This window comes from Colossoma macropomum, unplaced genomic scaffold, assembly GCF_904425465.1.
Source record: "Colossoma macropomum unplaced genomic scaffold, Colossoma_macropomum, whole genome shotgun sequence".
NCBI classification, from domain to species: domain Eukaryota; kingdom Metazoa; phylum Chordata; class Actinopteri; order Characiformes; family Serrasalmidae; genus Colossoma; species Colossoma macropomum.
The window spans coordinates 25,544,408-25,568,361 of NW_023494784.1; the positions used below are offsets into that span (position 1 = coordinate 25,544,408).

Sequence of the window (23,954 nt, forward strand, 5' to 3'; positions counted from 1 at the left end):
TAATATTTAATGTCTGTGAAGGACATCTGCAAAATAAACATGCTATGCTCATTTTTCCACTTAAACCAAATATGAATTTGTTGTTGTACACAATACAACATTTACAGCCCACTAATAACCTGCATGTTACCATTTTTACAATACAGAATTTAATTAGTATAAACATGTTTTTGCTGTCAAGGCAAAACCCTTTTATTTCTTTATTTACTTTGAAAATGCCAGTTGGTCTTTAAACTGTGTGAAAATTTTATGAGGAATGGAAAAGTAGAAATGGTCCAGAATTACTTTGAATAAAATAGTTTCTACATTTAATTATGCTGAAAGTTACAGGTACTTTTTCCTGTTCCTGCAAGTTACTATTTTTGACATACAAGGTTTTGTCCTGACAGCCATGTGGATGATTCCAAGATCGGTGCACCGTTTGTGACCCACTGATATTACTTTTGCAAATGTATACATAAAGTGGCACATCTTGAACAGATGTAAACACAGGTGTTTTTAACAATAATGTACGTGCATGCATTAGTATTTCAGATAAATTCATTAAAACAATGAAGAAACTATAAACGCTACATCAAAAAAAAAAAATAATAATAATAATCTACGTCCCAGCCCACAATAACTACACTTCACACTGAAACACAGTCATTGAAGTACTTCAGTACTCTTATTTTTGCATTATTGTGTGAATCCATTAAACATCTCAGGTTTAAAACATCCTTTTTCACCCAAATTACAGTAAATTAATGATTGCAAATATATTTTTTACTTAAATCATTAGAATGTCCTCATGCCATTATCATGGATGTCAGTTTACCACATTTGGTGTATTTGCTAATTCTTTCCTAAAAAAACCTCAACCCTGTTACTCATTAAGCCATTGTCAGCAAAGAAACGCAAGTTGATCCTGAGATGGGTTCACACTTTTGTAGAATGGCTAATGCATGTTTTCTTAGATTCAGTGTTCAAAAGTGTCCATTGATGGGCACAATGGCCTAATCATGGAATCACCAATCTAACAGCTCAGCTTATGATTTTGTTCTTTCATTTGCAATTGAAAGGAAGCATGAAACAGTAATTACCACAAAATATAATCATAAAATGATACATTCACTTGTTAGGCATATTTGCATATTTCAATTGGTTTTTTTTTATTATATATATATATTTTGATCATCTCACAGTGGGGTGTGAGGCAAAACTACAACACAAATTGCTCACTGACTTGAATGCAACACAAAATATTCTAGTGGCATCCTAATCACCAGACTTCTTTCATTCCACGTAAGTCACATATTTCACAATAAAGAGAATGCATTTGGCTTGTAAACAAATATAGTAATTCAAAATACAAGTGTCTTTCAATTTGAGCTCAACAGAGACACCATCTGTATATGACAGGAACTGCAATGCATTTTTGTGTCTCATGATGTTTTGCTACACAATGTCAAACCTATTCATATTATTTGGAATAGGAAAAGGATGAAATATATGATGGGTTTCATTCCAAAACACATTACAGACCACTTTCAAGAATCCCTCATGATGTCCATTACATACAAGAAATATCAATGTTGTATTATGATTAAAATCATTTTATCAGAGAAATAAAAATGTTGTTCATTATATGTAAGCAGTTATTCTTTTCAAAAACCTGTTGTAGCCAAAAATGTTACAAATGGATACAAGACATTTTGGAATGAAACTCTTTGGTAACACTTTTTTTTGGAGTGATCCCTTGTAGATGATTAATAAACCCTTAATAGATTATCAGTAATACATCAATAACATATCAGTGAAGTAGCAGTAATGAAGCATCTGAATACACCTAAGTAAATATCTTGTAGATGTTCTGTTGATACATGACTTACATTAAGTAGATGTATTGTTAATATGTTACTTCCATTACACAAAACCTAACCCTAACCTTAACCTCAACCTAAAACCTAATCCTAACCCTCATGTTTTGACATGTTACTGAGAGCCTGTTGAGTGCTCATTTCATCTAAACAGGACCACTTAAAATAAAGTGTCACCAAACTCTTCATATAAAAAAGGATGTGATATGCTGGCACAGCAACATTTAACTGGAGAGCAGACAAAAAAATATTGTGCACAGATATGCTTTATTGTTAAATCTTGCATACTCATCATATCTTAATCACATGTAATATTGCTCAAGAATCAGATAAAACAGGTTCATGCAAAAAACTGAGTGCAGTATTGGGAAAGTTTGCATTGACTTAATTCCTGGTAAGCACAGAGGTCAGTCTCTAACTGGTTTATGAGTTAACCTACTTTTTTAATTTCCCCCATATATTACACCTACAAAATGTTATGTATGAACATTTCAGTTCACAGAATACTTCATTACTGTATTTTCCTGAATTAAGTATGAAGTGGAATTGGGGTTTGTTGAGTAGGATTTAATGCCATGCTGGGGTGAAAAGGCACTGGCCAAAATAGGGTTAGTATATTATCTCACTCTCAGTCCAGCTGTTGCATAGGACATGCAAAACATCTCTCAGAACATGCTCATCGATGCTAAAGATTCTGAAATCAGGACTTCCGCCAGTATTTTCTAGCCTAAAAGCAAGTCATAAAGGCAAATCACATAATATGATATTACATAAGCCTTGACATTGCCATTCTAATTGAAAAACAAGTTATAGGCTTCTGTCACCTCTGAGAGCACTGCAACCTACATGAAGGCAGCAATGATGACTCAGTGGAAAGACTCCAGTTAAATATACTTTTATCCATGCTAAACAGTTCCAGTGGTTAAAAATGCTTTAGTGTGATGTGCAAAATGCTCATTTGTTTTCATAACAATAGTCAATTGTGTTTGACTTTAGATGAACAAAGTTACTTTTCAGACAAATTAAATACTTTAAATGAAATAAATTAAATAAATAACAGATCCCATAAATAAGAAGAATTCAATTCACTTGCCAACATAGCACTGAACTCATTTTAACACAATTAAAGATACCTTTATCATAAAGAAGTCCAGCATCATTACTAGAAAAACTACTAGTAGAAAAACTTTTAGAAATCTTGTTGGCTATGGCTACAACTTCAACTTGCCCTTTGGGATGTGAAGGAACTATCACAAGTGATGTAGATGCATAGGTATCTTTCTGAAGAAAAGGTCAGTCTGCGGTGTTTTGTTTTTCCCCTCTAGGGTTGACAGGAAAGCTGGCTGCAGTCTTAGCAGAGAACATCCCTGCTCTGATGTGAATGCTGAAGAATATACAAACTGACCAGAGATTCTAAGCAGCCCAGTTTAAAGCCCTAAAGTGTTTACAAGGCAGACAGATATTCGTTTAGTCTGTGCTGTTGGTGGACCAGTCATAAGGCATGTAGCTCACTTTAACATTCCCTGCAGACAGAAGGGTTTTCAGGTTCAACTTCTTCTGTGATGCCCCCATGTGGTCTACAACCCAGTTCAGAAGCTGCAAGGGAGGACATCACTCATAAAGTGAGAGCATCTACAGTCTGAATCAAAAATGTCTAAATGTAATGTTATAGCAAAATGTTTCAGGCTCAAAGAAAAGAACTTTACGAATGCAACAAGAGAACAGTGACCCTCAAATTGGATCATGCTTTCAAAACAGCCTACCTTTTCATCAGTGCCACCGAAGTCTGCCTTGTACCACTTAAAGATCTGGCTGAGTTTCACCTCTCCTTTCACTGAATCCACCATGCAGCCATCTTCATTTTCCAGAAAAGCCTCAGCAGCAGTGCGCAACTGACTGTCAATGCCCTATTGAAAAACATCCAACCTCAAAGATACAAAACTGCAGACTCTTTGGGCTTAACAAACCGACTCTGGCTATACGTTCTTTAGCAACACAGAAGTAAGTATGTTATTTACCTGTGGGGTGTAGGTTTTAATCGGAGGGCAACCCTTCGCACCACAGTTCAGTGCAAAATGAATCAGAGGCTCTGCATCAGGAAGCGCAACCTAATTGGATGTCAGAAAACAAAGGACTGATCTACATGGCATCCACCAACTATCCAAAAAGGTACAACACTTTAAGCAGCGGTTACTAAACCTCCTTCTGGAGGTCTACTTTCCTGCAGAGTTTAGCTCCAACCAAACAAGATCCAGACAATCGAGACATGTACCCAAAAACACATACTACCGTACTAATAATACTACATTAATGAATGGAATTCTAATGGTGGTGTACTATTTCTCACATACTATTTAGTATGGTAATATGTGCTTTTGAATGCAGACAAGGACCTCACAAGAAGTTAATGTGCTGGAGCAGGTGTGACAGATTGTGGTTGGGATGCACAACACTTGTCCTGATTCAACTCATCTGTTAATTTTCAGGTTTAGTGTGTGTGTTTGAGTAAGTGAACTTATAAACTGTGCTGGACATCAAACCTCCAGGACTATACTCAACAGGTAGAGACATCTTCAGAGCCAGGGTTGGTAACCCCTGCCTTAAAAGTAAAACTGTTTATTATTTAACCTTTTGTGGTAACTTAAGTTCACTGCAAATGCTGTGCTGTCATTCCTTTGAGAATAATATTGTGATGCTTTTTAACCCCTGTTAACTTTCTTACTTTATGATATTCACTCCTTGTATGTTAAGTAACACAAAAGAGCAGTTTGTTATCATTCTAAAATGACGACATTTTTCTATATCAATCAGAAAAACACTTTTAGCTAATTACCAGACATTACATTCTGATAAAATATTAATCTACACCTTAAAAAGGGATTCAAGGACCATAACAACTCTGAATCAGGGGTCACTAATCTCATCCACAAAGGACCAGGGTGGCTGCAGGTTTTTATTCTAATCAAGCAGAAGCACACCTGATTCCACTTCTTTAATCAGTTGATTTCAGTCCACAAACAACTGATTAGTTATATGAGCTGTGCTCCTGTTTGGTTAAAATGAAAATCTGCAGAAAAACTAACACTTTGTGGATAAACTTTGTGAATCCTGGCCTAAAGGGTTCTTAAGGGTTCTTCTTCTCTAAATGGCTCTTCTCTATGACAGAAACACTGTTGTATATGGTTCTTTTAAAAAAAAACTTTCAAATACAGCTCTATATTGCAACAAAAGGGTTCCACTGTATCACATAAGAATAATGTAGTGCCACTGAGGACCTCCACAACAAAGCATTATTCAAGAAGAAGTGGTCACTAATAAGCCATCCGAAGACAACAGGATGAGAAAGTAATGTTGATCTGCATTTTAATTTTCCTAGACAGGTAAGAAAAATGGCTACTTGTTTCATTTCACTGCATAGACATAACCATCACCATGATAAATAATGCTGCTACTGCAGTGTATTGAATTACAAATGTAATGCTTAAATTCAAAAATTCAAAAGTCAAATTTGTGGTGATGCTGAAACTACTGTATGGGAATGGGCCAATGCTGGAAGTAATGTGAGACAGATATACAAGTCACCTGAAGTCGAGGGTCATTCTTTGAGAAGGGCTTCAGAAGTTGTGCGGCCCCTTTCCTGTTACCCCGCAACACTCCATTCTCAATATCCTGCAGCGTGAACACCTCACCTCCAATCAGGTAGCTCACATAGTTGAAAAACTGCAACAAGAGAACAGTTTATTTATTTATAAATCTGGTACATGTTGGCCTCAGGAAGGAACTTTCTGCCAATGAGCTGCCAATGTTCAAATGAGCCTTCAAGTCGTGCGATATGATATGAGCAAAGATAAAAGAATTTAGAATGCAGTTTTCAAGCCATAGCCAGTATCCTCTCTTACCCGGTACCTCTGCCACATGTTTTTGGGGAAGCCAAGGCGCAGGTTCCCATGGATAACTAGGGCATTGTAGATGTTGATGAAGAAGGCGAGCTTTTCCTCACGGCTCAGTGACAGCAGCTCCATACATTGCAGCTGAACAGCTAGCTCACAATAACGCTTGAAACAGGGGCTCTGAGACATGGCCTTATAGTCCACTGACTGCAGTAAGGGGCAGTGAAAAATGTGAATAACAACACATGCACAACATACAGATGATTCATAGCCCAAACCCACTCCACTTTAACAAAGTCTGAAATAATGTTACCTATTAGTTGTGTTGATGTATGGTTTAACATTACACATGCTGAAAAACTATATGCTACAACAGGTTAGGTAAGATGGTACCTTGCCATCAGTAGAGAGGTAATCAGAGTACAGTTTCAGGATCAGATTCCTCAGGGCCTCAGATAGTTCAGAAGCTGTGAGGGCCAACATCAATGAGCATCATAATTCTTGAAATAATGTTAAGAAATATTTCACATTTTGTGTAATTCATCACATCATTGCCTGTAAACAGACAACCAGTTTACAAACACCTCAAACACATACATATATATATATATATATACATATATATATATATATATATATATATATATATATATAAAGGACTCAGTATTACTGCATCTTGCTAGAATACATTCACTGTACACTCTGAGAAAGAATATAACAATAAGCACATGCAGATTATAAACACATGCAGGTCTAAAGGAGCATACACAGTAAAATGGAGTGGGTTTGAAGTGTCTATACAGCAAGAATAAGAAAAGATTTCAAAGGCAGTGAAAGGCAAGAAAACTTCATGTGAGGGACAGAACTAAGGGACAGAAAAAGCTTGCAAAACCACAGCCTAAACTAAATGCACTTACAGAGAAATCAGCTACAACTTTCTAGTCTAGCTACTTTTGCTGGTTCTACATACCCTTCACGGGGCTGCATGCTGCCATTTCTCCAGAGTTGAGTGCTGCATGGGGATCATGCTCCAGCAACCTGAATAAGGTGTTACTTTTGTCAAAGTGCCTTTTGCCCTTCACAGCAGTAAATACAGCCTGATCACTATGTTCTGTGCAATCTCACCAGCTTTTTTTCCTGTGTATAAAATGCATGTAATTGGTGTTAGAGCACTCCAAGGCCAACACCTAGGGACAAAGAATGCCCCTTTCTCACCGTAATCTTTTAGCAAAATAGAAAACCTTCCAGATGACCCTTTTGGTAATCTAGGGGTAAACAATATATACTGAAATTACTTTTACAAGGCCAAAAACAAATTTGTATTTCTAATTTCACAAACTATTTTTACGTTCCTATCTGTTACGGGGGAGCTGAGATAACTTACCCAAACCCTGCTCTCTGCACAGCCAGCCCACCAGCTCTGTGCCTGTAAAGCTGTTCTTGTGTACCCTCAACCCCCTCCTGCAGCTGCCAATCAGCCCGCTCCTCTTCAACTCCTCTACAGTGTCCGCAAAAGCATTCCTCTCACACTTAAACTCTGTTAGAGGGGTAGACAAAGCCGGAATTGAACTCATGACATGCCTTTGATTTCAAGGCAATAATCCAGCCAAAAAAAACTCAACATGATAGAAGCTGGACACACTCAAGGATCCATGGGCCAAAGTGTGTATATATAGCATGTAAAAGAGACAAAAAGACATGTAAAAGCAAGCTGTGCAAAAGTCAGAGACAATTCATTTATTTAATCTCTAGTCAAAAAGGCCATTAAGCACAGGTTTTTCATTTTTCAGGGATATTTCTGGGGAGATTAGATATACAACAATCCACTTGCATAAGAAAGAGCAGAGTTAAAAGGAAAAACAGGAGTAAAAGAGGTAGAGGAAAATGGGACTCTGAACAACTGTACAAGAACTGGTAAACCACCAAAGCTGTCACCATCAGATAAACAGTACTTAAAACTTGCTTCATATCTGAAAAAATCCACAGGGATTTCTATCCACCCTTTCACTTTTAGAAGACAACTCAATGCTAAGTGTCTGAAAGGATGTGTAGCTGTCAAGAAGCTGTTATTGAGAAAAGCAAAAAGAGAAAAAAGAAGAAAATTTGTACATCAAACAAAGAAGATGCTGGTGATCTCAGAAAAATGGACTGACCGCCTTAGAGTCCAGACATCATCACTAAACATGTCTAGGATTACTTGGATCGTGAGCAGCAGAAAATGCAGCCAACTTCTAAAATCTGAAAGCAACCCTGAAAAAGAAAACAGTCTGCAACAAAGACAAAGGATACACACAGTAAACACTTAATCATTTAATATTATATTTAGTTTTTGTTTTTGCTTTTTTCCTGGAGCTGAAAAATGAATAACTTTAATTGCAGTTCTGAATATAAACAAAAGAAACAAAGGGTAGTCTCTGACTTTTGCACAGTTGTGTATGTTATTTAAAATGTTTCGAAAGTAAATGTTATGCATGTTCAAAAGTCACATTTTAATAAAAATATTTCTTACAATAGGTAAAAAGGAATACGTTCAGGTGTTGGACTGATCCCACAATAGGTTTAGTGCGTATCTTGCTCTTGGCATCACTCTATAGCAATGACCAAAGAGAGTGCTTTAGGAGAAACAGCTTGTGATAAGTAATAGAAGAAGACTGCTACACATGCAACTGACACATTCCAAAGAGAGAATTCTTGTCCAGTTCTTCTGCAATAACAACTTAAACAGACTGCTAGAAACACTGTATTTCTTCATTCAGGCTTGAAGTACAAGGATCAAGGCAAAATGCACAGGAATCAGGATAGTAGGTTCCACTTTGAAGGTAACAGGCAACAAGCAGTATTTGCATGACACACTTACCTCCTCCACCCCACTCTTCAGATTCAGGGCTGTTTCCTGCAGGTAACGGTTGGGCATCTGTTGGCACAGGTGTCTCCGTCACCATACGCACTAGCTGTTCAAGTTTCTCAGGGGCCTAAGAGGAACGAAAACAAAAGATCGTGCTTCACTCTAGAGGTCGTCTTATTTTTAAAGTCAAGACCTACACTGGGAGAATAGTGCATTACAGTTTACCACTGATTATAGGTAGTTCTCACCCACCAAATTCTTCAGATGCTCGTTTCCTCCCACACAGACGTTGTTAAAGAATATCTGGGGCACAGAGCTGCTACCAGTCAGTTCCATCAATTGGGCCTGGAGGCCTGCATCATGACTCACATCCACATCACACACTGGTAGACCCAAGGCCCCCAGAGTTGCCTTGGCTTGTAAACAGTGTGGGCAACCCGGCACCGAGTACACTGTCACTCGTCCTGGTATACAACTCTGAAACGTGGCCATCAAAATACCTAGAAAAGTGAGCAGAGAATGGAATGTCAGTAATTATCAAAACTGCAAAAAATCCTCACCCACCAGACAAACAGGGCGATTTGACTTGGAGGTTTCAGTTGCCTTGACATCAGTTCAATACTGCCAAAGACAAAGGCGAAACTCCTCATAATTAGATAAATAATTTTTTAGGTACAATTTGGCGCTCCTAATGAGGTGAACAGCTAACATACTTGAAGTATAAAATCCACTTATTTTTTCCATTTTCTGCATTATTAAATCGTTAAGATGTAAACAAAGAGTGGTTTAATGTGAACTGCTCAGTTCTACAGAAACGAGTCACGGTTGTTCACAGAAGTGGTGATAGGATCCAAACATCCGAAGTGTTCAATATCTCTAAAAGCTACCACGCAGGGTCCCATCACCACCACTGTAAAGAAATCTGAGTCAGTAAATTTCTCTACAATGCACCATTTTACATCAAAACACTCTGAGTGACTTTGTTTACGTCTTTAACGTATTTAGAAATGTTGAAAACTCTGTGGAATTAACCTTTTATTTACATAATTATCCAGATAATCCAGGGCTTCAGCGGCCTCAACCAAACAAAACATTCTGCATGACCATTTAAATGCTTTGAGACGAACAGTGTTATCTATGTCTACAACCCTGACGAAGTGTATAACGGTAGCTATACTGCCCCGTAACGTTAACCTACCACTGAAGACAGCTAGTTTACCTACCTCTCAATCCAAAAGCTGCCTTAAATTTGCTCCCCCCATCACAACAGAGGCTGAGCCATCAATTTGTCCCAATGACAGTTCGCAGGCTAGAATATAAAGCTTAGCTTAGCTTAGACAGCTAAGTAACCTTATCCGCGCTGCTGTGCAGTAATAGTAACAGTACGCTAACGTTAAGCCACAGCAAATTAGCTAGCTAAGGAAAACTAGCCAAGCTTAAAGATCCCTCTCTCTCTCTGAATCTGAAATAAACAGCTTTCACAGAACCATTACTACTGAATGACCGGCATAACGACTGCACTACTTCATTCTAACGACGGCATAACGACTACTTCATTCTTTAATACATTTGTGTCTCCTGTTTCTTTTTATTTCAGAATCCTTTTCCTCAGCGACAACGAATATGTGTTTCTCCGGTTCATGTCAGTTCTGTCCTTTTGCGCACTCGTTCACTTCCCCTTGACACCTCCACTTGGCCGTAGGACATTCCGCATGCTGCCTTTCTCGAGTGCACTGTCGGGCTGAGACTCTTCGGCTGTCGCAGTGGACAAAATTCGGGCTGGTTTGTCATTATTTTAGCGGGTTTTAAAATGTATTTAGAATAAATAAGCTGCATTAATGTAGCTGAAATTAAAACAGGCATATCATCTCCCTACATCCAGTCAGTTATCAATGCTTTTACTGACGGACATTTTAGTCACCCGTCCGTCTGTATCGTTCACAATCGACATCAGCGGTTAATGTACCCAGTTTATTACTGATATTAAGGACCAGTACAGGCCTAACAGGACACAGTGTCCAGTTCACTCTGCATTACTGACTGTACACAGTTCTGTAGTAGTTGTAAATTAGAATGGCCCACGATCTGTTCGGCACTAAAGGAGAGCAAGTTTTTAAAATGTTGTGATGAACATTTATGCTTGCAGTTTTGTTGCTATTCTTTTGCCTTTCTGATTGCATTCATGCATAACACATTTAAAACAAAAGTTCTTTAAACTTTGTTTAGTTTGTGCGAGCTCTGCAAGTGTAAGATACACATAAATCAAATAATGTCATTATTTTAATAAAATTATTAATAGTTTCTTCTGGTTCTTCGAAGCCGTGATAAACAGTGCCATCTAGCGACAGGCATCAGTGGATAACGTAAGAAGATTGACGTCATGTTGGTTAAACGCTGTGTTATTTCATAGAAATATGACCTCAGACTGTTTTCAGTGTGTAAGTTACTTTTTTTGTACCTGCACTTTGACTGGTTCTGCAAATTGTTTTTCTGGAACCTGTAACAGCAATCTGGCAACCCTGCTCTGTGCTGTGCTTTCACCACCGCGACAACTGGGGGAGCTAGCCGTGAATTGTGTTACGGACACGCGAGAGCTCTTCCTCAAACACTCCGCATCATTCATAACCTTCAGCGTGGGACTGCTGCAGGTGGTATCTCTATTAAAAGCGTGTGAATTCCTGCACTCTATAAAATGGGGAAGCGCGTGGCTGTTGTGTTGGCGGGCTGTGGCGTGTTCGACGGCAGCGAAATCCACGAGGCTTCAGCAGTGCTGGTGCATTTAAGCCGTCAGGGAGCGAGTGTAAGTTCCCCACTCAGTGGACACAACTAGCACACAGAGCTGCAGCTACAGATACCCACAGCAGATTGTTCACGTTGTGTTAACTGGGACCGCCCAAATCCCCCTTAACAATAAATAAAGTATATGTATCTGTGTATCTGTATCTGTCTATTTTGCAGAAAAATGCAGAACATGGCAAAGCAAAGAAATGAAAAGTTAACATGCAAAAGCGTCTCATTGTGCATTCCGTCATTTGTTAATTGTTAATGTTAATTTATAAATATTTTTAGTGGCTAAAATAAATATAAGCCAATTAAATGCTGCTGTTAATAATTTATGTCAATGTCATCTATTCCAAATACAGTCTGCATTGCTTAATTTGATTAACTTGCAGTGTTTTAATTTTCATCCACCTTCATTCTTTTAGCTATAATAACTGGCTTTTTAGCCTTTTTGTAAATTAACAACTTGGACAAAAATTAGGTAGAACACTTTTTTTGGAGTATGTCAGCATTCCTCCACTTTTCCGCAGGTCAAAATATTTGCACCCAACATCGACCAGATGCATGTTGTAGATCATCTGAAAGGTGCACCTACAGAGGAGAAGCGCAATGTGCTTGTGGAAAGCGCTAGACTTGCCCGGGGTGACATCCAAGACCTGTCCCAGCTCAGTGTAAAGGAGTTAGATGCCATCATCTTTCCAGGTAGGAGCACCACCTCTCATCTCTTTAAAACTTATTTTTTGTTTTTATCCTTGTCGACTTTAGTATTCCCATATCATATGACTTGACCCTCCATCTGAGAGGGCAAAGCCCTCAACACCTCAAAAGCCCACATCCTTAGTCAAGTAAAAAGATTGTTATTTCTGTGAAAAAAAGAGGAAGTAGAAGTAGAGAAGGGTCAGGTCAAAAACTACAGTGGAACTTATTAGTACATCCAGCATTTGTCAGCGTAGGAAGTGTAGCTTGTCACTGTCCTTCTGTTTTTTGATGTGCTCTTTGGCTGAAATTAACAGATAAACCTTAAAAGCCAGATGTGTGACCAATCTCAGAGCAGTACAGATGCAGTCACCGATGTAACAAAGAAATTAAATAAATGTTAATAATTAAAATGTAACTGAGTAAAAAATTGACTACTTTCTTCTCATTTGAAAATACTGACAAGTACACTCTTAAAAAGATGGTTCTTCAAGGGTTCTTTAGCAAAGAAAATTGTTCTATATGGAACCATGAGCACTCAAAGAACCTTTTGCAAGATTACAGGGTTCTTTACATTATGAAAGCGTTCTTCAGATTGATGGGGAATGTGCATAAATGTGCTACAGATGATTCTATATAGAACCATTTTGAAAAGGGTTCAAAAGAGCACCCAAAAGTGTTCTTCTATTGTTACAAGCTTTACAAAAAAGGTTCTATATAGAACCATCCACAGCATATTCTTAACCAGTCTGAAGAGCCATTTTACTATACAAAGAACGCTTTAATCTGGCAAAAGCTTCTTTAAGTGTTCATGGTTCTGTATAGAACCATTTTCTTTACTTAAGAATCCTTGATGAGCCAACTTTTTTGACAGTGTTCCTTTAAAACTAGAATTTTGCTTTCAGGCAAACTGTGTATTATAGTTTGCTTTATAAAATATTGTCAGGTGGCTTTGGAGTCGCTAAGAACCTGTGCAGCTGGGCGGTGCAAAGTAAAGACTGCTCTGTTAATGAGGAGGTGAAGACAGTCCTGCAGGCCTTCCACGGTGAGAAGAAACCCATCGGCTTGTGCTGCATCTCTCCAGTGCTGGCAGCTAAGGTTTTCCCAGGCTGTGAAGTAACTGTTGGCCACGACAAGGACGAAAGGTACGCCCACATTTCCTAGAAGAACGTTAGCTAATGTATTCTTAGAAACTGTTCTGTGTTATTTTGGTGTTTGTAAAAAGTTAAACAACTTGGTGCAGTTCACAACAGATTCCAGACGTGAATGCAATAATAACTGCTTGCTTTCTGTATTGGAATACAGAATATAAATTAAGGAGAGGCAGAAATTTCCAAATGTAAAAATTATAACCTGGAAAACAGTAATATTAAGTAAGACCAGTTTTAGATTTGATGTTTCTAAAACTAGTTTTAATGTGCCGGTTTGAAGTACATGTGCACCGGTCATGGGCATTACGCCTTTTTTTAGTGAGTCCGATCAGTTGGCTTAGCTCACAAATAAGACTCAGCTTTTTCAGCTGACAAACGGCTCTTTATTCAGTAGCATTGCTCTATTTTTTTTGGTTTCCAAAATTAGTCAAGCAAGCTATATAATCTATTATTTAAATTTCAATAAAACCTTAGTCTATATTCTAATAATTTAATTCATCAGTTAATGTTTGTTATTAATCTAATAAGTCAGATGTTGATTAGCACTTTCACTGGATGAATTTTGGGAGGCAGGGATCAGCAGACAGGCAAAACACAGCCAGTCATTTACTGTCAAAGGCAGGTAAAAGTCAAAAATCAGACGAACTAATGAGACACACTTGGAAACATGGTTAAGAATTTGCATAAAACCCACCAATCAAAATCAATAACACAACAAGCAGTAGGTTTGGGGATAATGAGGAGCTTGAAAGTTCCTAGGAGAACCAGGAGAGGGGGAAGGGTTCTGTGATTTTCAGCTACAGTGTCATAAGATCTACTAATTTAGTTTGTCTGATTTTACCAAAAAGAAAAAACAAAAAGGTTCTTCAGTGCGTGAACGAGTCGGCACTTTGAGTTGAGCAATGAGAGTTGAGTAATTTGTGAATAACTTGTCACTGAAGTGCACAAAGAAAATGTCTAGATATTATAGTTTGATATGTCTCTGCAGAGTCGGTCTGTAGCCGTGGTTTTCAAATCCAGTCCTGGGGACTCACTGCTCTGCACGGTGTCAGTTATTCTCTGCCCCAGCACTCCTGATCTAGCATAAAAAGAGCTTGATAATTACCTGATGAGCTTGATCGGTTGTGTTGCGGTGCACAATAGTAGAAACTGTACAGTGGATCCCCATGACTGGAGTTAAAAACCACTGGTCTGTAAAAATTATTGAATGCCTGACTGAGAAGAAAAGAGGTGAACTCATATAATGAGGATGATGAAAGAGTTCTGAGGTTATTGCTTGATATTTTTTTATTCCAGGTTTCCTGATGTCCCAGAAACTGCTGAAGCAATCTCTCAACTCGGCTGTAAGCACATCTGTAAGAATGTTAATGAAACCCATGTGGATGAGAAAAATAAGATTGTCACCACCTGCGCCTTCATGTGCAAGGCACCTCTCCATGAAATTTTTGATGGAATCGGTGTGATGGTTCAAGATGTTCTCAAACTTGCCTGAATGCTCTCTAGCATCTCAACCCCCTTAAGTGCCTACATGTAAAATTAAAGAGGGTGAGCATCGTGTCTTGTTACAGGGAGTCACTGATTTTGTTATTGGCAAAGTAGAATTTGTTAAATAAATGGCAGGTGATCCACTGAACTGAAACACTCCAGTGTGGACACCGGTCACTCCATCATCTCCTTCTTCTGTCTGCATGCATACAGTGAGTCATTGTTACTGGAATTCCCTTCTCTCCCAGTTTTTTAAAGATATTACCACAGAGTTACACAATGTTATGACAGCTTAGTGATGAAACACTGTGTATTTTCAGAAAACCTTCTGATATTGCCAAAAACAAGATGTTTAGATTTATTTATTTTGGATGCATCTTTCACACAAAAATACATTTAAGAATTAGAGAAATCAAAAGCCAAAAGCCAAAAGTTTCATATCTAGCCTCTTTTATTTTGCATATTCAGTAAATACTCAGTAAACATGGAAGTATAAAAGTGTAGCTGAGAAATCACAACTATGCATATATTAAACCATTTTTATATCTTGATCTTAAATTTATGTCTTAAAATGTACACTTGATTTTTGGGGTTAAAAGACATGGAACACTTTTACATTAAAAATAAACCTGGTTTCAGTATTAATCTAAGCATTAAATAGACATCATTAACCAGTATGTCATAATAGCTATACAATTCTAAACATTTTTAAACAATGTCTTAAATTGCTAAACATTTCTAAAATTGTTTAATGTCAGCACTGATTGTAATATCGAAGCCAATAATGAAAACAAAGGTCTCGCACTTACATAATCATGTATATAGCCCTTTTAACATATAACTTTAAGCATTAAAAAGTATTAATCTACTTTAAAAAGAATTAATCTGCTTTATACAGCCACGTTGTAAACATACACTGTTCAGTAATTAAAACATAGTCAATCATAGTAACATAAATAAACCTTTAAAAAGTTTAAAATAACACTCAAGCCGAAGCTGAATAACAGGCTTCCTCTCTGTGTATGTGCTTATGAAACTGCATGTACGACCCAAGCACAGAACAGTCAGGAATTGTCTCCAGGCTGTCAATGATTTGGACAATGCCATCCACAGCATCTGTGGTCAGCACAGTTGATGCATTAGCCTTGAACTTCCTCACCAAGTGCTCTTGACTGAGAGGATTTCTCCAGTGACCGTAAAAAGTGTTACAACGAGCTGTGTAGGTTTCTCCCTCGTTCATCTCCACCATGATTTCACAGTACATCTTATCAAAGCTTGCCTGATTGTCTTGGGGGTTTTCCAGGTGGACTTTGGGGAGCAACTCTCTCAAAGCTTTTCTGTCCATCAGTTTACTGCTGAAAGAGTCTACAGTAACCTCGCCATCAAGCAGTGCACTGCAGCAGTTGAACTGAAAAGAGTGCCTAGCCTGGTGCTCTGTGGCTGGAAGGGGACAGTCTATGTATCTGGACGAGGGGACTCTCAGTGTGACCCTTTTGATTTGATTGAGATCTGCATTTGGCTCATTGGCCAGAATTTTTGCCCTTACCTTAGTCGCAGCATCAGCCACCCAGTGCATGCCAAGATGGGCAGGAAAGCGTTTAAATGCAATATCTTGATCTTCCAACACCCACCTGTAGTGGGCGGTTGGGGAGACCTCGGCCAAATGATGTGGAATATAGTCCTGGTAGAAGATTCTAAAACCTGACTCCAGGTCTAGAATCTGCTTGTTTCCCTCTAGACCAAGAAGGGCAAGCTGAGATGCTTCTAGGCCCCACCTACCAGCATTACCCAGGTGGAGTGGCTTGGTCTGAGTTGCAGCATTTGCCATCGGGGCACCAGCAAATGAACATGCGATAGCCAAGGCTGCCACACTCTTAGCTGGTGAGAGGCCCAAGAGTTTAGCTGTGGCCGCTGCACTGCCCATAACTCCAACGACTGTAGGTGGATGAAATCTGGGAAAGGAATATAGATGTTCAGTACAGTTTTCTCAAACAGGTGTAACTTCTTATTTACCAGAGAATGGCTTAAACTAATATCTAATCCCGTTTAACTTGGAGTATAATAGGAAACATAAGCAGAAGTACCTTTTGGGGATGTTATGAGCCTCTTTTGAAAATCTCAAAAGTCTTCCCTGAACTTCAAGTCCCACGTTGAAGGCCAGGAGCAGCTCTAAGCCTGAAAGTTTAGAAGGCAGAGACTCAGCGAGAGCCAGGAGAGCTGGCAGCATAGCTCCAGAGGGGTGAGTTGCAGGATGCCAGGTGTCATCAAAATCCATAGAGTGCACCTGAGAGTATGATTACCCACATATAGCATAAAACTGTCAGTATTCATTATCAATCACCTAATCCCATATCATTTTTTACATTATAGATGTTTTTGGCTAGTGCCTATTTTGCTACAGATTCCTGCTCCACTTGTTTCCCCATAGAAACTTTTACTAATTCTAAATGTTATTGTGGATGTTGTTAAAGAATGTTAACCAAAGTAAACATTTGTCAACCTGAGCCAACTAACACAAACATTAACAAAATCTGCAAAAACAACTAATCAAATGTAGCTAAATCTATAGTGTAGTAAGGGTGCATAATTTTTAAAGTCTACTAAAGCTATAAATGTTTTATCAGACATTGAAAAGCCATCACATGGGTGACCATATGAAAAGTGACTTTTTCAATAAGTGGTACCAATCAGATCTTTGCAACATCATCTTCAGAAAAAAGGTGATTTTAGCAACCTACCGCAACTCCATTGACAAATGCAGCATAATAAGGTGGAAGAAATGACCCTGGTCTTCCCCACACGCTGCTGTTTTCCCGTGCTTGGAACCTCTAATAGAAGAAATAAAATAAAGAAAAATGACAAACATATTTATCTTTTGTCTAACACCTAATCAATTTGTACTGTGAAAGGTTCAGTCATGGAATGGTACCTTGCTGTGCTGGAAGGCCACGTTGAAGACCGGGGTCCTGGTTCCAAGTAAACCGACCCCCAGTGTGTCCAGCATCATTCTTTTGCTCCTCCTGATAACTCCATCTGTCAGGTGAGCTGCATTCAAAGATGATATAGCTGCTCCAAAACTCTCTGTGACACTCTAAAAAACAACCAAATAGGAAGAGTTTTTAAACTGTGGTGTCAGAGTATTAAAAACTTCTGCAAAATGGAAAAAGCAAACACAAGACATGAACTGCTCCACAGTATACAATAACAATTTCATACTATTTTAACTCTGTTAACAAAAAGCAAACAAAACATTACAGTGGTCCCTTAATGAATATCTATCTGAAAAGTAAAAATACCTTTCGTAGCATGGTGTAGGGCCGTGATCTTACTGTGAAGCAAGGACAGCTTTCTGCCTTTATATACATACTTGCCCCTATCAGGACTGGCTCACTGACTTTCCAAAGTGAACAAAAGAGCAAAAAACAGCACACGCAAGGAAGTCCACGATTTCACAATGCCACATCGTAAACCAGCGTAATTCCCTATACACTCGTCACATGGCATGCAGCAAACGTGACACAAAATATGAATAAAATGTATATTTTGCAACTAATTAAACATTTTTATTTATTTTTTTAGTATTTTTACATGTGGCATAATTACAGAAAAACAGGAAAAGATTTTGCGAAATTAACCACACTGTGAAGAACATCATCATATGCCCCATTTTGCAATACATATTTGTCCACAGTTCACTGCCTGGGCAGTGTGAGAATGGGATCTCGAATTTTGGCAGAAGCTGATATCATATGAAAATGAAACGGGGGCATTTCACTGAAGGATGTGGGTGATTAGCCTACTACACAGACCAAATACTTCTGCTATTTTCATAGAATTCTCAGGCAAAATAGGTGCAGGGAGAATAGGGTTACAAAAGCTTTGAAGGTTTAGTCAGAATGAAAGTGATTTTGGTTCCCACAGGTTCCTGAATGTGAACATTTTTTGTTGATTCAAAAACTGTGGAAAGAGCAGTATGTAGGATTTAAACTGAAACTAACACGATGCACCATAATGACTTCCCCCTATAGTTTTCCCATAAAACACAACATTAAAGGTGCAGTGTGTAAATTTTAGGTGGAACTATTGGCAGTAATGGGATATAGTCTACAAAACCAAGTTTTCATTAGCGTATAATCACCTGTAACTATGAATCGTGGTGTTTTTGTTAGAATGAGCCCTTCAAATCTGCATAGGGAGCGGGTCTTCTTCCAACAGAGGCAGTCATGTTGCACCGCCATGTTTCTACAGTAGCCCAGAATGGAGAAACCAAGCACTGGCTCTAGATAGTGCCTTTCATATTTTTATGTTGGAGTGGCAGCTTAAATTTGGTGGCGCTAAAGCACCGGTAGGAAAACAAAGAAAGAAGAATCAGTGGTTCTCATTAATGAATGGACCAATAGTTACTTTTAAAAAAAATCTTGTTACATAAATTCATCACAAGTTAAAGTGTTTTTTCCTTCTCCTGTAATGTTGCCATTTCGGAGACATGAGGTTTTGTTCTGACAGCAGCAAACTGCCTTTTAATCTATTTAAATGGCCCAACAATATGCATTTTATCCTTGTCAGAGGTTTATCTAACTGCAAAACATTTGTGACCAAAAATAGTCAACTTCCAAAAACTTTTTATTTTTGTTTGTTTTTTCTTTTCTTTGTACACTACAAGAATGTAGCACTGCTGTGGCAAGCACACAAATCTTAACACACAGGTTTTGTGTAAAAAGCTAAATCTTATATGCTCTAAGTTAGGTTTAATTGCCTTTTGTGACTCAAACAACTTACACAGCAAAATCCCCAGTGCTGAATTCACTGTTACAGTGTTTGTCTGTGTCCAGCTGGAGGTGTGGGTGTTAACGCGACAATAGGGATTTTACTGTGGAAACGTTTTTAAGTGCAAAAACAGAGACCACAGGCAAATTAAGCTATGAGTAATCAGTGTAACATAATAATTAACATAATGCAGTGAAATAATGGGTGAAGTAAAAGTACTTTTCCAAAAGCACCAGGCCATAAAACTGAAGTACTGAGTAACTTCTAGAACTGCAGTGGAACATCTTAGTCCATTCAGTGTCTATCAGGACAGGAACTGAAGGCCCTTCATTAATTCAGACATGTGACAAAGCAGTACAGATGTTGTCACCAATGGAACATAATTTGATTAAAAAGGAAGTAACTAAATATTAATTATTAAAATATAACTGAGTAAATACGTGGGTTACTTTTCTTACAAACATACTTCAATACAAGCAAAAGAATTATCATTTGAAAAGTCAGGAAAGTACAAAACCATCTAATTTTTTACATCACTACATGTAACTAAGTATGTAACTAGTTATTACCCACATCTAAATATACTTGTGTTATTCCAGACCTGAGAGTTAGTTGTAATTTGCTGAATGCTTCAGGTTGTTTTGAAAGAACAGTTTAAAATTCATAAAATAATTCATAAAAATTAAATAAATAGCTGGTTTCTTTTCTGGAAATGTGGTTTCTTTATGTCTTTTTTCATCAACTATGTTACATACATTTTTTATTCAATTATATGTTCAATTTAGATGTTAACCTGTCTCTTAATCAATCTATCTATCTATCTATCTATCTATCTATATATATATATATATATATATATATATATATATATATATACATTGTGCTAAATAGTGATGTCATGATGTGAGGCCCAGCGCTAAACACATGCTGAGTTCTTGAGGTAAGTCTAGTTCAGTGTCAGAGTCACAGTGTACTTTAGGAGTCATTCACTTACATTTAATGACGACAGTAAAACATTTTTTAACAGCATAGTCAACAAAATGGCCTTTCACTAAAAATGGACTGTCATTTGGTGGTCACATTATGCGGTAAAAAGCAAGTGAAGTCTGGCCTTAGTGAGGAAAAAAAAAATGAACGAGTGAAAATTCCACAATTGTGAAAATTAAATGGCAAAATGATCTTCTCTATGGGCAGCAGGTGGCGCTGTTGCTCTGCATTTCTTCTCCATGTGTGCGCACCTTCTGCCAAACGCGTAAACGCTTCTTCAGGGATTTTATTAGAAATTAAAACGGAGACGAGTAAGAAAACCTTTAAGCCCTTGAGGACTGAACGCTGCTGCTGCGAGTTTGTGATGCGTGCTTCACTTCTGATCCCTCAGAGATGAGAGGCGCGTCTATAAAGCAGACGGCAGACTCTGAGCCTCTGGTCACCTGCAGGTCCTTCATGGGTCAGTAAAGTGTTAAGGTCCATCTCCCCTCACTGCCCATCAGCTGGCTGCATTCTCCTCCCCTCCTCTCTGCACTCTCCATTTAAACAACCTCTCATCTCCACGGCGTGGAGGGGTGGGGGGGGGCGGAGGGGGAGAAAAAGCCCCTCGTAGCTCACAGTTTCGAGAGGCTCACTTGCTGGAGCTGCTGGAGAAGGAGACATGGCTTTAGCAGATCCGGAGCGTGGCGTGTCCGGCGGCGCGGACTCTCCGACCCCGTTCGCTGAGATTATCGAGCTGAACGTGGGCGGACAGGTGTACGTGACCAGGCACAGAACTTTGGTGGCCGTGCCGGACTCTCTGCTGTGGAGCATGTTCAGCAAGAAGACGCCGCGGGAGCTGGCGCGGGACAGCAAGGGGCGCTTCTTTTTGGACCGGGACGGCTTTCTGTTCCGCTACATCCTCGACTACCTGCGGGACCTGAACCTCGTCCTGCCCGACTATTTCCCGGAGAAGAGCAGACTGCAGAGGGAGGCGGACTTCTTCCAGCTGCGCGAGCTCTCCAAGCGCCTGAGCCCCAGAGTGAGTAAGGAGAACTCCATCAGCGAGGAGCTGTGCCACAGCGATTGGGACGAGGCGCCCGCGCAGGGCACGGCGGGAAACAACGGGCCGGGGGGCGCGCTGCTCGCGCCTTCGCCATCTCAGTCCGCCTCTCCTTCGCTCTCACAGGAGAACAAGAAGTCCGGCTACATCACGGTGGGGTACAGGGGCTCCTACACCATCGGGCGAGACATCCAGACCGACGCCAAGTTCAGGCGCGTGGCGAGGATCACCGTGTGCGGCAAGACGTCTCTGGCCAAAGAGGTGTTCGGGGAGACCCTCAACGAGAGCAGAGACCCCGACAGGCCTCCAGAGAGGTACACGTCGCGCTACTACCTCAAGTACAATTTCCTCGAGCAGGCGTTTGACAAACTGACAGAGTTCGGCTTTCGCATGGTCGCGTGCAGCTCCACCGGCACGTGCGCGTATTCCAGCAATGAGCCGAGTGAGGACAAAATCTGGACGAGCTACACGGAGTACGTGTTCTGTCGAGACTGAGCTGGACGCTTGTGTAAATACTGTAGGGGTCACGGACAGCAGGCTAGCGCCTCCACATCTGTCCAGATGTTGTGCTGTTTTGGCTAGACGGCTTTGCTTAAAGGGGAATTCCACCAGTCTTATAACATTTCTCCACAATTCAGGTGTCCTTCAGAGTGGTTTGATGTGAAATGAAGCACTTTAGAGAAACTCGCTGACTTAGATTTTCTTTACAGCAGCGGGGCACATCTCTGGTCCTGGAGGGCCGGTGTCCTCACAGCTCATACACACCTGATTCAACTCCTATGTTCATTGCTGAGTGTGTTTGAGTAGGGCAACCATCAAACTGTGCAGGACGTTGGACCTCCAGGACCAGAGTTGTGCACCCCTGCTTTACAGTGATACAGTGATAGGATTCCCAAAATATAACTGTTTTATTGCCAGTGAACCTACACCTGAGTTTTTATCTGTAATGTTGATGATGATAATAATATAGCAGTAAATCTGTAAAGTTTTCTTTGGGGACTATTTTTCCTTACAACAACCTGTATGTCTCTTTCCACCATGAATTCATTTCATAAAATACATTTTAGGTTTTCTAGTAAAACCATCATAAAACAATATCTCAGGCATCAGGCAATATATTCATAAACATTTCATGTAGCAACCTATTGTGATGTAGTTTTTAGAGGCATTAAACACGTCAGACGTCTGGTTCCTATCACCACCACTGTGAACAATTCTGACTGTTGGCTTCTCCAGAATGATGCATTTCACATCAGACCACTCTGAATGACTTTAACATCTTAACTGTGTATTTATGCAGAAGTTTTGAAAACTTGGTGGAATTTTTCTTTAAAATTGAAAGCTAAAAAGTAACTGAGTGGCCATTATACGCACATTATTAAAAGACATCTGACATTAGATTTGTTCTGTTTCTAGTATTTCATAAGGCACTGGCTCGTTGGCTGAGGAGGACTTGCTTTTACAGCTCGACTGCTTACAGCAGCTCTTCAGGGCACATACACAACAGAGCCAGTGTGACTTAAAACATTTTTATTATGAGAGTGTGACTTAACATTTCATTATGCATGTGCTGTCATACCAGTAAAGGACTAAAGTATTCAATGGTATGTAACAAAACCAAAATAAATACCTAAGACATAGATGAATGTTCATGGCTGTACTTGGAAGGCAAAAGGAAAGAAAATGTCTCTTGGGATAATGATGCACTGAACTGGAAACAGCTTGAGAGAAAATGATTTACAGTGTCTGTGAAAGACATACTCAGATCCCTTTGTGCTTTAGATCTGCTCTATCTGATGTTAATCAGACTGGTAGTCTTAGCTCGCATGCTGTTCTCTACCATGAGGCAGTTTGATCTTATTTATTTATTATCTATTTAATTGTTCATTTTGAACTGTTTGCTGTGACTTGGTAGAAACCTACAGGTGTCTCATGCATTTCACACATTTTTGGTATCTAAACTAAGGGATTTTTTCAAACTGTCTTTTGATTTCCATGTACAGCTGTTAAAGCTTGTGCTCTATCCTATGTAAGCTTCTTTTACCTGTTGTATGTGCAGTGTGTTTGAGGTAAATTAAATAAAATTATGACCATTAACAAAATATAACTACAGTTTTCTTTTTATTTGTCAATATGTCTTTGCCATATTTTATCTGAAGTTCTTGAATTAGTAAAAGGAAGATTTAGATTGAAACAAAAATTATACTCAAGGTTATTTTCTGTCAGTATTCCTTAAAGGTTCCCTAACAGCTCCTGGATGACTGATACCGGCCTTTTGTTTAATGTTTTTAATTAATGATTGAGCTTCCTGACTAAGATTTCAACTCATTCAATGATGGAATATTGCCATTTAGAATAAATAAGGTAACCGGGTCAGTGATCCAATGGCACAATTTAGTTTGTACAGGTAGCACCCTTCCATTGTTTGTAATACAAATTTGGTCTGTGATG

General features: G+C 39.1%; 4 protein-coding genes across 5 annotated transcripts; 2 read left to right on the top strand and 2 right to left on the bottom strand.

The window, feature by feature from the left end:
* Positions 1-2,107: 2,107 nt before the first annotated feature.
* On the bottom strand, positions 2,108-10,264 carry zgc:152951 (uncharacterized protein LOC569013 homolog). Of its 2 annotated transcripts, XM_036565525.1 has the most exons (10): positions 9,818-10,264; positions 8,847-9,094; positions 8,607-8,721; positions 7,134-7,286; positions 6,143-6,216; positions 5,759-5,956; positions 5,442-5,579; positions 3,878-3,967; positions 3,623-3,766; positions 2,108-3,455 (listed from the first exon to the last, which is right to left on the bottom strand). In XM_036565525.1, exons 2-10 carry the CDS (start codon positions 9,084-9,086, stop codon positions 3,327-3,329), a joined length of 1,281 nt encoding a protein of 426 aa, XP_036421418.1. In that variant the 5' UTR covers positions 9,087-9,094; positions 9,818-10,264; the 3' UTR covers positions 2,108-3,326. The 2 variants fall into 2 exon arrangements, with proteins under 2 accessions (XP_036421418.1, XP_036421425.1); XM_036565532.1 differs by lacking the exon at positions 7,134-7,286.
* Positions 10,265-11,162: 898 nt separating this feature from the next.
* Positions 11,163-14,892, top strand: zgc:162944 (uncharacterized protein LOC569993 homolog). The gene is made up of 4 exons (XM_036565557.1): positions 11,163-11,394; positions 11,906-12,077; positions 13,018-13,216; positions 14,519-14,892. Exons 1-4 carry the CDS (start codon positions 11,287-11,289, stop codon positions 14,712-14,714), a joined length of 675 nt encoding a protein of 224 aa, XP_036421450.1. The 5' UTR covers positions 11,163-11,286; the 3' UTR covers positions 14,715-14,892.
* Positions 14,893-15,296: 404 nt separating this feature from the next.
* On the bottom strand, positions 15,297-18,171 carry acod1 (aconitate decarboxylase 1). Its single transcript, XM_036565536.1, has 5 exons — positions 18,004-18,171; positions 17,637-17,798; positions 17,446-17,535; positions 16,792-16,991; positions 15,297-16,659 (listed from the first exon to the last, which is right to left on the bottom strand). Exons 1-5 carry the CDS (start codon positions 18,070-18,072, stop codon positions 15,693-15,695), a joined length of 1,488 nt encoding a protein of 495 aa, XP_036421429.1. The 5' UTR covers positions 18,073-18,171; the 3' UTR covers positions 15,297-15,692.
* Positions 18,172-21,051: 2,880 nt separating this feature from the next.
* kctd12.1 (potassium channel tetramerisation domain containing 12.1) lies at positions 21,052-22,179 on the top strand. The gene has a single exon (XM_036565546.1). It carries the CDS (start codon positions 21,123-21,125, stop codon positions 21,996-21,998), a length of 876 nt encoding a protein of 291 aa, XP_036421439.1. The 5' UTR covers positions 21,052-21,122; the 3' UTR covers positions 21,999-22,179.
* Positions 22,180-23,954: the final 1,775 nt, after the last annotated feature.

Bases quoted from the DNA above. Each gene is read 5' to 3' on its own strand.
- zgc:152951 (XM_036565525.1), bottom strand. From the start codon at position 9,086: ATGGCCACGTTTCAGAGTTGTATACCAGGACGAGTGACAGTGTACTCG. The intron at 8,722-8,846 runs GTGGGTGAGAAC...CGTTCCTCTTAG, and splicing joins ACGAGCATCTGAAGAATTTG to GCCCCTGAGAAACTTGAACA. The intron at 7,287-8,606 runs GTAAGTGTGTCA...CCCCTCTAACAG, and splicing joins TGAAGAGTGGGGTGGAGGAG to AGTTTAAGTGTGAGAGGAAT.
- zgc:162944 (XM_036565557.1), top strand. From the start codon at position 11,287: ATGGGGAAGCGCGTGGCTGTTGTGTTGGCGGGCTGTGGCGTGTTCGAC. The intron at 12,078-13,017 runs GTAGGAGCACCA...AAATATTGTCAG, and splicing joins AGATGCCATCATCTTTCCAG to GTGGCTTTGGAGTCGCTAAG. The intron at 13,217-14,518 runs GTACGCCCACAT...TTTTTATTCCAG, and splicing joins GGCCACGACAAGGACGAAAG to GTTTCCTGATGTCCCAGAAA.
- acod1 (XM_036565536.1), bottom strand. From the start codon at position 18,072: ATGTATATAAAGGCAGAAAGCTGTCCTTGCTTCACAGTAAGATCACGG. The intron at 17,799-18,003 runs GTATTTTTACTT...GTTGTTTTTTAG, and splicing joins CCTACACCATGCTACGAAAG to AGTGTCACAGAGAGTTTTGG. The intron at 17,536-17,636 runs GTACCATTCCAT...TTCTTCTATTAG, and splicing joins TGGCCTTCCAGCACAGCAAG to AGGTTCCAAGCACGGGAAAA.
- kctd12.1 (XM_036565546.1), top strand. From the start codon at position 21,123: ATGGCTTTAGCAGATCCGGAGCGTGGCGTGTCCGGCGGCGCGGACTCT.